General features: G+C 37.3%; 1 protein-coding gene across 3 annotated transcripts in view; it reads right to left on the reverse strand.

Annotated features, from left to right (window-relative positions):
• Window positions 1–14,833, reverse strand: part of ARL13B (ADP ribosylation factor like GTPase 13B) — a 69,845-nt gene extending 55,012 nt beyond the window's left edge. For 2 of the 3 annotated variants that reach the window (XM_007500791.3, XM_007500790.3), the window contains exon 1: window positions 14,374–14,833. In XM_007500791.3, the coding sequence (XP_007500853.2) occupies window positions 14,374–14,420 (47 nt within the window). In that variant the 5' untranslated portion in view covers window positions 14,421–14,833. Of the gene's footprint in view, window positions 1–14,044 lie in introns of all 3 variants that reach the window. The other variant, XM_056807002.1, reaches the window with a different exon arrangement.
• Between the last annotated feature and the right edge of the window lie 461 nt (window positions 14,834–15,294).

Raw genomic sequence — 15,294 nt, forward strand, 5'->3', positions numbered from 1 at the left:
ACTGGATCTCTGTCATGGAGATTTCCTTCACAATTTGCGGACTTTCTTGCTCTACTTATTTTTTTCTTAGAACGGTTAATTTCAATTTAAAGTAATCTAAATTGCCAATTTTTACATTTTATGATAACTTCTATCCTTTTAGAAGTACTTATTCTTAAATAACATAAGAATTAAGAATTTTAAAAGAGAGAAGTGGGGTCAAGATGGTGGCTTAGAAGCAGCAGAAGTTCAGACCTCTGAAAACCCTTCCTTACCGATCACAAACTGAATGCTCCTAGAGGACTGGAAATCAAACCTAACAACAAGACAGAGCAAAGGAACCCTCCTGCTGGACTCAATTCACCGGAATCCGAGAACACTCGGGTTTAAGGGAAGGCAGAAGAAAGATCCCAGGTCCCCTCCCCCACCGAGAGCTCTAAGCCGCTAGTGGTAGGAGGAGCCTCTGGGCGGGCAAAGGTGCTGGTCTGGAGGGAATACCTTTCAGGCAGGGCTGGGCCAAGCTCAGAGCGTCAAACACAAGCTACAGGGAAAGAGCTGGAGAGGCAGTGCAGCCTGGTCATAGCGGCTGAGACCCTGCATATTATTGCTCCAGCCTTCCAGGAGGTTTTGCCTCAGAGCACATCCAGCCCAACCCAAATAAACTTAATACCATCAAAAGTCTTCAGGGGTCAGGGAAGCCCAAACTCCAACATCCCTCCCTCACAGACTACTGGACTTTAATTTAATCCAATCAAAAGCCTCCAGAAGACAGGGAAGCCCAAACTCCAACACCCCTCTCTCACAGACTGCTGGACTTAATTTAATACAATCAAAAGCCTCCAAAGGACAGGGAAGCTCAAACTCCAACAACCCTCTCCCACAGACTGCAGGGAGAGATCTTCTGTCAAAGCTCCACGAGGGGAGACTGACAGAAACCCCCAAAACCAAAAAAATGAGAGAAGCAAGAGCATAGACAAACACGGGAAGCAAAAAAGGGGTAAATATGAGCAAAAAACAGAAAAAGAAAAAAGAAATTACAATAGACAGCTTCTATACAGGCAACGAGCAAAAAGCAAACAGAACAGAGAGGGAGTGATCAGCAAACGATAAATCAGAAATCCCAGCGAATTTGATACAGGCTTTGGAAGAACTCAAAATGCAATTCAAAACACAATTAAGTGAGGCTGAAGACAATTGGGAAAAGAACTTAAAAACTAAGATAAGTCATCTGGAAACAGAAAATAGTGTCTTGAAAACCAAAATCAACCAGCTTGAAAATGAGGCAAGCAAAGAAGATGAAAGTTGAGGCAAAGGAGATGAGATGAGGCAAAGAGGATGAAAGATGACTTCCAAAGAAAGCCATACCAGAAGAAAAAGGATGACCAAAAAGCCAGGGATGAAATCCAGTCTTTAACAACCAGAATACAACTAGAACCAAGGGACTTCACAAGGCAGCAGGACACTATAAAACAAAACCAAAAGAATGAAAAAATTGAGGAAAATATGAAACATCTCATTCACAAAACAGAAGATTCAGAAAATCATTCAAGGAGAGACAATTTAAGAATCATTGGTCTATCAGAAAACCATCACAAAAGAAAAAGCCTGTACATAATACTACAGGAAATTATTCAAGAAAACTGCCACGATATTCTAGAACAAGAAGGAAAAGTGGAGATTGAAAGAATCCACAGATCACCTCCTGTACTTAATCCCCAACTGACAACACCCAGGAATATTATAGCCAAATTCAAGAACTATCAGACCAAAGAAAAAAATATTACAAGCTGCCAAAAAGAAGTCATTCAGATACCATGGAACCACAGTGAGGATAACACAGGATCTGGCTGCATCTAAACTGAAGGACTGAAAGGCATGGAATATGATATTCCGGAAAGCAAGGGAACTAGGTCTACAACCAAGAATCAACTACCCAGCAAAACTGACTATATTCTTACAGGGGAAAGTATGGTCATTCAACAAAATAGAAGAATTTCAAGAATTTGTAAAGACCAGACCTGAACAGAAAATTTGATGCCCAAGTACAGAACTTAAGAGAATCATCAAAAGGTAATTAAAAGAGGGGGAAAAGAATAATGAAACGAAACAACAACAAAAATGTTTTAAGAGACTCAATAAGTTAAAATAATATGTATCCCTATAAGAAAAGAGGTCATTGGTAACTCTTAAAAACTGTTGTTATCACCTGGGCAGCTAGAAGAATTACACTTAAAGGGAACAGTGAAAAACTGTATAGGATGAAATAACAAGTAAATAGGCATATAGATATAAGTATGTATAAATACATACATATATATATATATATATATATATATATATACACACACACACAAGAGTAGAGGTAAAATGAGAGGTTAATACTAAAAGAAAAGGGAAAAGAAACAAAAGGCGGTAAATGTATATGTCACAAAGAAGCTCATAGTGGGAGGGGGGAGAACATCAATACTCTGGAAGGGAAAAGAGGTCAGAGGCAGGAAATACTTAACTCTTACATGTATTGAAATTGACCAAAAGAGGGAAGAACAATCCAACCCATTGGGGCAGAGAATTGATTAGCGCCCTATAGGGGAGTAGAAGGGTAACAGACAGACTAGTGAGGAGGGAAGCAGTATAAGGGAGGGAAAGGGTGGGGGGTAGTTTAAAATAACTGTAAAGAAAATAAGGGGGGAATAAGAAGAGAGGGGGTAGAAAGAGAAGTAAAATAATGGTGGGAATTAGGGGGACTGATTAAAAACAAATATTGGTATAGAAGGAAATAGTGAAAGAAGAAAAGGCAGGATCAGGAGTAGAAATCAAAATGCTGGGAAAGACATAGCTAGTAATCATAACTCTAATGTGAATGGAATGAACTCACCCATAAAACACATGTGAATAGCAGAGTGGATTAGAATCCAAAACCCTACCATAGGCTCTCTACAAGAAACACACATGAGTAAGGTAGATACGCATAGGGTAAAAGTAAGAGGATGGAGCCAAATCCATTGGGCAACAACTGATAAAAAAGAAGGCAGGAGTCACAATCATATCTGACAAAGCCAAAGTAAAAATGAATCTAGTTAAAAGAGATAGAGAAGGTAATTACATCCTAATAAAATGCAGTATAGACAATGAGGAAATATCAGTAGTCAACAGGCATGCACCAAATGCTATATCACCCAAATTTCTAAAGGAGAAACTAGAGGAGCTCAAGGATGAAATAGACAGAAAAACTATACTAGTGGGAGACCTGAACCTTCCTCTATCCAACTGGATAAATCAAACCAAATAATAAATAAGAGGTAAGAGAAGTGAATGAAATCTTAGAAAAATTAAGAGTTAGTAGATATGTGGAGAAAAATAAATAGGGACAAAAAGGAATACACCTTCTTTTCAGCAGCATGTGGTACATTCACAAAAATTGACCATGTATTAGGGCATAAAAACATTGCAAATGACGGCAAAAGAGCAAAAATAATAAATGCAACCTTCTCAGATCACAATGCAATAAAAATAATTAATAAGGGTACATGGAGAGGTAAATCAAAAACTAATTGGAAATTAAACAATACAATTCTCCAAAACCGATTAGTCAAAGAACAAACCATAGAAACAATCAATAATTTCATTGAAGAAAATGATAGTGATAAGACATCCTTTCAAAACCTATGGGATGCAGGCAAAGAAGTACTCAGGGGGGAATTTATATCCTTGAGTTCATATATAAACAAATTAGGGAAAGCCAGAGGTCAATGATTTGGGCATGCAAATTAAAAAACTAGAAAATGAACAAATTAAAAATCCTCAGGTGAAGACTAAATTAGAGATCCTAAGAATCAAAGGAGATAATAATAAAATTGAAAGTCAAAGAACTACTGATTTAATAAATAAGACTAGAAGCTAGTACTTTGAAAAAAAAATAAAGTACTGGTCAGTCTAATTAAAAAAAGGGAAAGAAGAAAACCAAATTGACAGTATCCAAGATGAAAAGGGAAACCTCATCTCTAATGAAGAGGAAATTAAGGAAATCATTAAAAACTATTATGCCTAATTATATGGCTACACATATGACAATCTAGGTGATATGGATGAATACTTACAAAAATATTAATTGCCTAGACTAACAGAGGAAGAAATAGACTACATAAACAACCCCATATCAGAAAAAGAAATTGAACAAGCCATCAAAGAACTCCCTAAGAAAAAAATCCCCAGGTCCAGATGGATTCACAAATGAATTCTATCAAACATTCAAAGAACAACTAATCCCAATATTATACAAACTATTTGACTGAATAAGCAAAGAAGGAGTTCTACCAAATTCACTTTACGACACAAATATGGTACTGATCTCAAAACCAGGCAGGTCAAAAACAGAGAAAGAAAATTATAGACCAATCTCTCTAATGAATATAGATGCAAAAATCTTAAATAGGATACTAGCAAAAAGACTCCAGCAAGTCATCACAAGGGTCATCCACTATGACCAGGCAGGATTCATACCAGGAATGCAAGGAGGGTTCAATATTAGGAAAACCATACACATAATTGACCATATTAACAAGCAAACTGACAAAAATCACATGATTATTTCAATAGATGCAGAAAAAGCCTTTGATAAAATACAACACCGAATCCTATTGAAAACACTAGAAAGTATAGGAATAGAAGGGCCTTTCCTAAAAATAATAAACAGTATATATCTAAAACCATCAGCAAACATCACTTGCAATGGGGATAAACTAGAAGCCTTCCCAGTAAGATCAGGAGTGAAACAAGGATGCCCATTATCACCTCTATTATTTAACATTGTACTAGAAACACTAGCAGTAGCAATTAGAGAAGAAAAAGAAATTGAAGGTATTAAAACTGGCAATAAGGAGACCAAGCTATCACTCTTTGCGGATGACATGATGGTCCACTTAAAGAGTCCTAGAGAATCAACCAAAAAGCTAGCGGAAATAATCAACAACTTTAGCAAAGTCGCAGGATACAAAATAAACCTGCATAAGTCATCAGTATTTCTATGTATCTCCAACCCATCTCAGCAGCAAGAATTAGAAAGAGAAATTCTATTTAAAATCACCCTAGATAATATAGAATACTTGGAATCCATCTGCCGAGACAAACACAGGAACTATAAGACGACGACTACAAAACACTCACCATAAAATTAAAACTAGATCTAACCAATTGGAGAAACACTGATTGCTCATGGGTCGGATGAGCTGACATTCTAAAAATGACAATCCTGCCCAAATTAATTTACTAATTTCGTGCTATATCCATTGAACTACCAAAAAACGTTTTTACTGAATTAGAAAAAAAAGATAACAAAGTTCATTTGGAAAAACAAAAGATCAAGGATATTCAGGGAAATCACAAGGAAAAAAAATGTAAAGGAAGGAGGACTTGCAGTGCCAGATCTCAAACTATACTATAAAGCAGTGGTCATCAAAACAATTTGGTACTGGCTAAGAGACAGAAAGGAGGATCAGTGGAATAGACTAGGGGTAAATGACCTCAGTAAGAAAGTCTATGATAAGCCCAAAGATCCCATTTGGGGACCAAAACCCACTATTTGATAAAAACTGCTGGGAAAATTGGAAGACAGTGTGGGAGAAATTAAGTTTGGATCAACATCTCACACCCTACACCAAGATAAACTCAGAATGGGTGAATGGCCTGAATATATAAGAAGGAAACTATAAGCAAATTAGGTGAACACAGAATAGTATACTTGTCAGATCTTTGGGAAAGAAAAGACTTTAAAGCCAAGCAAGAGCTAGGAAAAAAAAAATCACAAAATGTAAAATCAATAATTTTGATTACATCAAATTAAAAAGTTTTTGTACAAACAAAACCAATGCATCCAAAATTAGAAGGGAAGCAACAAATTGGGAAATAATCTTAATTACAAAACCTTCTGACAAAGGTCTAATTACTCAAATTTATAAAGAACTAAACCAATTGTACAAAAAAATCAAGCCATTCTCCAATTGATAAATAGGCAAGGGAAATGAATAGGCAATTTTCAGTTAAAGAAATCAAAACTATTAATTAATAAGCACATGAAAAAGTGCTCTAAATCTCTCCAATGAAATTTCACGTCGGCTATGGGAAGGGTGGGTGGAGGGGAGTGAGGGAAATAAAGTGTATATTTAACCAAAAAAATAAAATAAAATAAAAACATTAAAAAAAAAGAATTTTAAAAGAATCCTCCCCTAATAACATAGTAGTTCAAGAAACCTTTTCTTCTCATCCTTTTATGATCTTTGATGATAGATAGATAGATAGATAAATAGATCCATTTAGATATTATTGTGATATATGGCTTAAAATACTAACAATAGTATTCTTTCTAGTAATGACATATGGGTGCTAATCTCTGAAGAAATAAATGAGGATCACATGAAGGTCAATGAAGATATGCATGGTGCACAAACTGGTTGTATCACATTACAAATAAGAAATTGCATAGTAAAAACTCTATAAAGGATCAAAAAAGAAATGGAGGGGGCAGGGCAGAAATGAGCCAGTCAGGTGGCAAGATAATTAATGGATAACTCATATGGTCTGCTGGTATCCACTCAGCATCAAAGGAATACAACTAAGGATCCCCAAATCAAATTGGAAGAGTAGGAGTTGAGAAGGGAGGTATAGTAGAAATGTCTAGCAGTAATAAGGGCCTATTTGAGGTTGGGTGATATCAATTTGTAGTGGACCTACTTTGAAGAATTGCATGATTTTCTCCACCTTCATTTCATTCAGCAGTAAATGTGCAAGAATAAAGTCAATGAAATGTGGGATTGATCCAAGGCATCACTGAGAGCTAGGGATCCAAGAGAAGACAATAGTATAAAGTTAAATTGGTTCACCAGGGCATCAAAATGGAGAAAAGAGAAGCGAGGCTAGTGTGAAGGAGATGGCCTAGAAGAGAACTGAAAGATTGGAGGTCACAGTGGGATGTAGAGTAGGTTTTTATAAAAGACAGAAGAAATAAAAAGACAATAGATTACAGTTGGATAAAGGGGATGTCCAAATTCTCAAACATAGAGATGGTATATTTGTGGGTGATGGCAAGATCAAGAGGGTCACTATTTTTCTGTGGGGTTGAGGTGGGGTAGAAGAGTAACTCTCAGATGGTAGATTAAGGAAAATGAGTAGTTAGAATATCTGATGAAGAAAATATATATGTTGAAGTTCTTTAATAAGTGGACAAGAGTTATCAGTCACTCGGTGCTGGAGTGAAGACATTCACTCGGTGCTGGAGTGAAGAGAGACACTTGAGGAGAGACTGGAAGACAGACACTCAGACTTGGAGTGAAGACACTTGGCTGTGGAACTGGACCCCTGGAGGAGCTCGTGCAGGAGACCTCAGACTGCTTCCCTTTTAGATGGTCACCATGGTGAGTTTAAAAGTCTGTCTGTCTGTCTCTGTCTCTCTGTCTCTCTCTCTCCCCTTTTATCTCTTCCTTAATATATTCCCTCTATTGTAAAAATCAACTACCATTAATTACATTTTATTTTAGTAATTCATTTTGGGATTTAGAAATTAAATCCCTGGAGACCACCAATTAAATTTTAAGACCACATAAAACTAACAGGGAGAGAAAAATTATTATAAGCCAGGTACTAAATGCATTGAAGGAAGGGGAATGATCTGGGGGTATTTAGATAACAGCAATTTAGATAACAGATTTTGTTTGGTTGGGAGATATGGATAGCCTGAACATCAAAGAAGAAGAGGATACTGAATGATGGAGGAAAAGGTACAACCTAAAGTGGCTATGGAGAGCAAGTATTTCAACTTCCCTGCTTCAACCAGTGATTTAAGAAGGAGGAATGAAGGTATTGTCACTATTAGAAAGGATGGCAGCAAGGTTGGGTCATCCAGAGATATCCAGGTTTCAGTAAAAGCCTATAGAGAGTAGGAGTAGAAGAGAAGATTTAAGATGAAGAGAAGTCTGATGCCAGTGGAACAATAATGCATTCCATAGGGCACAGTGGAATGGCTAAGATTAAGTTAGATTGAAACTTTAGGGTGGAAGAGTTGAGATGAGTGTGAGGAATTGGGTGGTATGGAAAAGGAATGGGGTTTGCATGATTTTCTACAAGAATTCAGAGTCACTGGGATGTGAAGGGTATGACTAGGTGTGAGAATGTTTACCACGAAGTAGAGGATGTATTCCTTTTGCCTCAAAGGACAAGCACAGTAAAAGACAGGGGGCCTGAAGTCAAAGGGAGGGTCGTTCTTTGTACCAGAAATTCTCTACATCCCATTTGGGAGATGATTGCCAGCAAAAGCTGGAAGTTGTCTGCTGGCACAGATAGAAATGGATGCTGAGGACAGATGAAAGACACTTGGCCCCAGCTCCTAGCAGCCTTTCTTCAGGATGTTGTACTAAGAAGGAGAAAACAGATGCAAGGTGCTAGCATGAGACTTCACCTGAGGAGACTGGCTAAGAGGTAGCAGTAGAAAAATGTGAACTCCCTGTGTATGGAGGAAGTCTTCTGGGGAAAGTGACCACTGAAAGCTTACAGGTCTCCCCAGTCTGAGTTGTCCTAGAACAATACAATATTCAATTCTCAAAAAAAAAGCAGTAACAGGATCCAGTCCAGACTTAGTTTCTACAAATGCAGAGAGCTTAGACCTGACATTAATTGCAAAGTCAGAAAGTAAAAGTTGAAGAACTGAGCAAAAAATAAATAAATAAATAAATGAATTGATTAATTAATTAATTAATGGATGAATGAATGAATAAATAAATAAATGAAAGAATCACTATAAAAAGTCATTATGTGGCAAGGACACTAAGATACAAAATCAGGAGAAGATAATGAATCCAAAACATCTACAAGCAAAGTGAAAAGAAAAGAAAAGAAAAGAAAAGAAAAGAAAAGAAAAGAAAAGAAAAGAAAAGAAAAGAAAAGAAAAGAAAAGAAAAGAAAAGAAAAGAAAAGAAAAGAAAAGAGAAAAGAGAGCAAAGGAAAACAAAAGAAAAGAAAGCTTGGGCACAAAATCAACCAGAATTCCTGGAAAAGAAAAATTTTTAAATTTTAAAGGAGTTTAATTTTTTTAAGTGAAATGTGAGTGCAAGAGGACAAATCTGAGAAAGAACATGAGAGGTGTGGAAGAAAAAAATTGAAAAGGGAATTAACAGCTTGGTGCAAGAAGTACAAAACCCTGCTCAAGCAAGAATTTCCTGAAATTTAGAATGGACCAAATGGAAGTCAATGACTGAGTGAGACAAGTATTAAAATCAAAAGACTGAAAAAAAATAGAATAAAATGTAAGTTATCTCAGAGAGAAAAAAAAAAACAGCGAATCTGGAAACAGAACAAGGAGGAAAAAAAAACAGTTAAGAACTACAGGACTACCTGAAAGTCAAGACCATAGAGAGAGAGAATACCCAGATTAGACATCACATTTCAGGAAATGTTAAACCACCCAGATCTTTTAAACCCAAAAGGTAAAGAGGAAAGGAAAAAAAAAGAAAGAAAGAAATCTGCTAATATTCACCTCCTGAAAGGAAAACTCTTAAGAACATAACAGTCAAAATTCTGAGCTTCCAGATCAAAGAAAAAACAATGTTAGCAGCCAGAAAGGAAAAAATTCCAGTTTTAAAGGAGCCACAGACAGAATCACATCCAATTTGGCATTCACCAGAATAAGGGAGCAGAGAGCTTTGAATACAGTGTTCTAGAAGGTAAATGATATAGGCTTGCAATCAAGAATAACTAATCAAGTAAAAGTATAATCCTAAAGGGGTAAAAATATGGACCTTTAATATATGTATCCAATTACATTATAAAGCCAAAATAACTTTAAAAGACTGAGGAATTCTAAATAACAAAACAATCAATCATGATTCCAGAAAACTTATGATGAAACAGGTTACCTGACAGACTCAGAGTGAAGAATGACACATTTCTGTTTGCATATATATGCATGTGTATGCATATGTGAGTACACATAAAGCACATACACAGCCAATATTGACATTTGGTTCACTTGCCTATACCTTGTTTGTAACAGGTTTTATTTTTCTTTTGTTCTCAATTGCCAGGGAAAGAGAGAAAGGAGAGAAGACAGATTTTCACTGATTGAAAAAATAAAATTTAATTAAAAAAGAAAAAAACCCCTATCATCCCTTAAAAGAACTCGGATACTACTTCCTTTCCTAATCCCCTTAATTTTTACTGCTCTTTACCTCTAAGTTATTTTTTATTTATTTGTGTACATACTGTGTCCTACTTTGCAGAATGTCAGCTTTTTGAGATCAAAGACTATTTTCTTTGTTTTTATTTACCCAGTACCCAGCACAGTGATCTATGCAAAGCAGGTGTTTATAAATTTATTTTTAACTGAAAAATGCAAGTCAGAAATTAGGTCAGGGAAAGGTTAAATATATGCAAAATTTTGGGAATAAGACAAATGGCACAATATTCTCTATATTCCATGTTTACTTGGAAAGTTCACATCTTGTGAGTTTTACTTGCCTAAAAGAAAAGGATAGAAAACAAGGATATCTTGTATACATATGAAATATTTGCATATTCATTCTCTATGCAAATTGGCAAAACAAAAATAAAAGTTGCCAAGTCAAAGAAGACAATCTTTGTTAGCCAAAATATATGTAAAACTGGTGTTTTTAACCAAAAAGGAACATAGGTACTTGCAAATATTTCCAATTACTGTGATAACATAAGAGGAAAAAAAAGCTTCCTAAAGTTTATGTTGTATCTAAACTCTTCTTTCCTAACATTCATTCTCTAGGTTGTATAATACAACAGATTATTATCAATACTTAATAAGCATCATCATTTTCCCTGTTACTAGGTAGGTATAAAAGGAGTATGTACAAAAACTTTAAGAAATAGCCCCTGTGGTCACTATACTATATGATATCAGTCTTGTATGGCATAAAATCAAAATTTAATTTAGATAATCAGTATTAACTACTTAATTAAGAATTCAAAGCCTCAGCAGTTTCTATAAATGGCCAACCAAATACATTTATATAGTTTGAGAAGAAAGGTCTTTTCCCCACTGAAAATGTAAACTGGATCTTTCAATAAAAGAAATATCAGATGATGTGTATAGTTTGCTAATCATATTGATATCTATTCCTCCCGGATATTTTGGATTGGTTATTGTGATCACAAAATTAACAAATATTAGAGTAAACTTTCCAAGTCCTCAAAAAATCCGGGGGGGGAGGGGGGGCCGCGCAGCTGGGTGGCTCAGTGGATTGAGAGCCAAGCCTAGATATAGGAGGTCCTAGGTTCAAATTTGGCCTCAGACACTTCCCAGCTGTGTGACCCTGGGCAAGTCACTTGACCCCTATTGTCTAGCCCTTACCACTCTTCTGCCTTGGAGCCAATACGCACTATTGACTACAAGATGGAAGGTGAGGGTTAAAAAAAAAAAATCCTGTAGGATACTGCCAGTAATGATGACATCCCAACACCTGTTTAAATACTTTTTACTTAATTGGGTCTTAGAGTGACACTACCAAGTATAATGCTAACTTACTGCCTCTTTCAAGGATTATAAATAAGGATTTTCCCTTAAGGATCATTCTAGACAGCAATGTTATTAGTTTAAGCTTCACTGGAAAAGAAAAAAAAACTGCAGGAACCAGTAAAGGATGCTAATAAAAGTCACTATATCTACTATTGCAGCTTATATATAATAAACACTCAAAAAATATGTATAGCCTCATTTGATCATACCACAGCTTATCACTAGGGCATCAATGATACCTCAGGGCAGAAGGTTTTTTGTGTCATGGACCTTTTGGAAGTCTAGGGAGTGACGCCTATGGGCTCCCTTCTCAGAATGTTTTAGGTGAATAAAGTACAATACATGGGATTTCAAAGGAAATCAAGCAAGTTGAAATAAAGATGCGTGTTTTCCTATCTAAATTAATGAAATCCCTGAACTATTCATTAATTTATTGGTGGTCCATGGATTAAGAACCCCCTGCTCTAAGGCCACAAATAAGTTCCACAAAAAAGTGGAAAGAATTCAAAGGATGAGAAGAACATCTTAACGTTAATAAATGCTAAATAGCAAGGTAGAGTAGAAAAGTACTAGGAGCTTAACCATGACTACTTCTTGTCCCTTTGGTGAGACTGGACAAGTCCTAGGAATTGAGTGAAAATTTCAACTATAAACTGAGGGAGTTGAACTGGACGATCACTAAGGTTTCTCCAGTCTGTAGGTATATAACAAAGGAAGCAGAAAGATAAAAGCTAGACGTGTCCATTTCTGTGGACAACATCATCCATCATTCTTGTACTCACCCAGGCTCAAAGCTATCTTTGCCTTTTCCTCCTCTTCCCTCATCCATTCAATATTAATTCCTACTGGTTCTGATTTTCTAAATTCTTGAAGAGAACTTTCTTTCTTTATATTCCCAAACCCTCTTTCAAGCTCTGATTACTTCATTCCTGACTAGCCATTTAACTGATCCTTTGCTTCCAAGATCCACTCAAACATCCCAGATATTGTTCATTCTAAAACACTATTTTGCATACATTTAAAAATCCTCAGTGACACCCTACCACTACCACCACCTAATCCCTAAAGACTAAATCCAAATGTCCCCGGTTGACTAATAAGATCTTTCACAATTTAGACCTCAGCCTAACTCTCCAAAACTAGCCTCTTATGCCAGTCCTGTAGATAACTTCCCTATAAGCAACTTTTGTACATATCTTTGAAAAATGGTATTTTTTTTACAAGTGCAAGCCCAAGGGAAACAACTATGAGTTATCCTGTGTGAAACTAAAGATTTAGAAAGAAGTATGAAATCAAATCGTAAATTATAAAAAATCTGAATCTGTAGATATGCTTCATATAGGAAAGCATGAAAGGGCAGAAATCAATTTCATTAACATTGATATCACAAGTACTTAGGTAGTCTAGAAGGCAAAATCTTTAATTTCTTCAGCTATTAAACATGTTATCAATAATTCCAGAAAAGCCACAATGACTCCTACAGTCTAAATACAGTTGGTAAATGAGGGAGGACAGAATTACAAAATAGTCCATAAAAGTAATTAGCACCAGGGAAGAGAGAAAAAAACACAGTTCCAAACCTCCCCCTTCTCTTTAAGGAGTAGATGGCTATGGGTGTGGAAGGCACACTGTATATACAGTCAGATATGGTAGACTTGTTGTCTTTTACCTTTCTTTGCTTTTTAATTCTTTTTTTCTTTAGACTGCTGAATATGTAGGGGTGGAAGAACAGATACATATTTGAAAAAGCTGTGAAAAAATAAATTCAAACTGCAGTGTAAATGTAAACCTAAAACATGTGTTCTTAAGATTGATATAAATTCTTCCAGTTATTCATTTTAATAGAGTACAACTTGAAGGAGAATAGTTTTAAGTAATGATTTTTTAGGTTTGTTTTTAAAACCCTTGCGTTCCATGCTGTGTATTGGTTCTAAGGCAGCAGAGTAGTAAAGGGCTTGGCAAAGGGGGTTAAGTGACAGGGTCACACAGCTGACAAGTGTCTGAAGTCCTATTTGAACCAAGGACCTCTCTGGGCCCGGCTCTCAATATACCGTGCCACCTAGATACCCAGAAGCCATGAAGTATTTTTTTTTTTGCGCCATATTTTACTATCTACTTGGTTCCAAAACTCTTGTGGAAAGAAAAGCAACATTAGTTATATGTAGCTGCGGAGAGGTCTCCATTCTAGTTTTCTGTTTAGGGAGTATTTTCTCTTGGCAATTCCAGGATGAGCTAATTCAACATAATCTTTTAAATTTCACAAAAACTTAAAAAAAAGGCAACTTCTTAAGATGGCCAAGGATGCTCTAAGGATTCATGAAAGGAAAGTCGGAGAACATAAACCAAAGTAAGTACCAGAGGCGGGGTAAAGAACAAAAATGCTCACGCCAATTATAAGAAACTTTACACATTTCTGAAATATACAAAACCACAGTAAAACATCTTCGTAGTGAAGAAAAATGTAGACTTCCGTGCGAGAAACAAAAAATGCGATAAAAATGCTTTTAAAGCAAAACGGGGGAAAGTAGAGATACTTACTTTAAAAAACTGTTCCATTTCTTTGCCTCTTTTTCAGTTTTCATTTTTCCCCCCAGGAGGGGATGAATTCAAATTCAAATTCAAAGAGTTCCCATTTAAAAAAAGTTTTCTTTACAAACTCTAACGGGCTCGTGAAAAGTTCCTATGGTCATTTAAGCATTAGGCTTTTTCCCTTCACGGCTCCAAGTCCCCTCGCAGGGATAAACCGGGGGGAGTAAGAAAATCGACCCATACAAGAAAACCTGCGTCACGGGCCCCCAGCTCCGAGGAGTGCCGAGCAGCACACCCCACAGGTGCGAGGCTGGGGCCCTCACCTTCCCCTTTCGTACCTGACGGGCTCCTCCGGCTTTTGGAAAAAGCTGCAACACTCTCCCATCACACCGCCCGGCCCTGGCCGTCACCACAGCGGTCGCAGCCACGGCTACCTCCAAGCTGGGGGTTAGGGAACCCGTACTAACGGCCCTGGGGCCCAGGAAGGATAGGACCGCGGGGGCCCAAGGTGGATAGGACCGCGGAGGCCCAGCGGGCCGGGAAACGGAAGGCAGGGCCTGGGAAATCAAAGTGGAGGCGGAGCTCGAGGGAAGGGGGTTAGTAAGGGAAACAAACAGGGGAAGGCACTCGAAGCGGAAAACAACCACAACGGGGTGCCCCAATAAAGCTCCAGTACGCCCGCTAAAGGTCCACACAGCGAAAGATGTTACAATGGAGACCAGGTGACGACTGGGTTCAGCGAACAGAAGCAATGACGTGCTGACGCCGCATCATTCCTTTACGTGCGAACCTAACCAAGCCCCGCCTGCACCCTTGGTCCAATAATGACTCAGGTTGCTGGGCTGGAGGCTTCCAAGTGGTTGATATATTGTAGCTCCGCCCCTTAGCCGAAGGAAAAGGGGAGAAGGAGGAGGAGAAGAGAGAAAGGGGTGGGGTTTAAGGAGAAGCGGTAGGGTGGAATGGGGACACGTAACCGGGCAACGGGAGCGTCCCTGTCCCCAAGCAGGAGATCTCGTAGTAGTGAAAACAAACCCTAAGCTACCCAGAAGTCACTCTCAATTCCTTCTGCTATTTTAGGTTCTTATTCCCCAAATCCACCTTCCTTCCGCCTCAAAAGAGCTCAGTCGCTAGTGTGAACTTTCAGTTCCTGTTTTTTTCTGTTCGTTTTAGAATTACTTTTTAAAAAATATTTTATTTTCCCAATTAAAAATAATTTTCAACAGATGTTTCCCGAAATCACCAAATTGTCTCCCTCCCTC

This window comes from Monodelphis domestica, chromosome 8 (genome assembly GCF_027887165.1).
Source record: "Monodelphis domestica isolate mMonDom1 chromosome 8, mMonDom1.pri, whole genome shotgun sequence".
NCBI lineage: Eukaryota > Metazoa > Chordata > Mammalia > Didelphimorphia > Didelphidae > Monodelphis > Monodelphis domestica.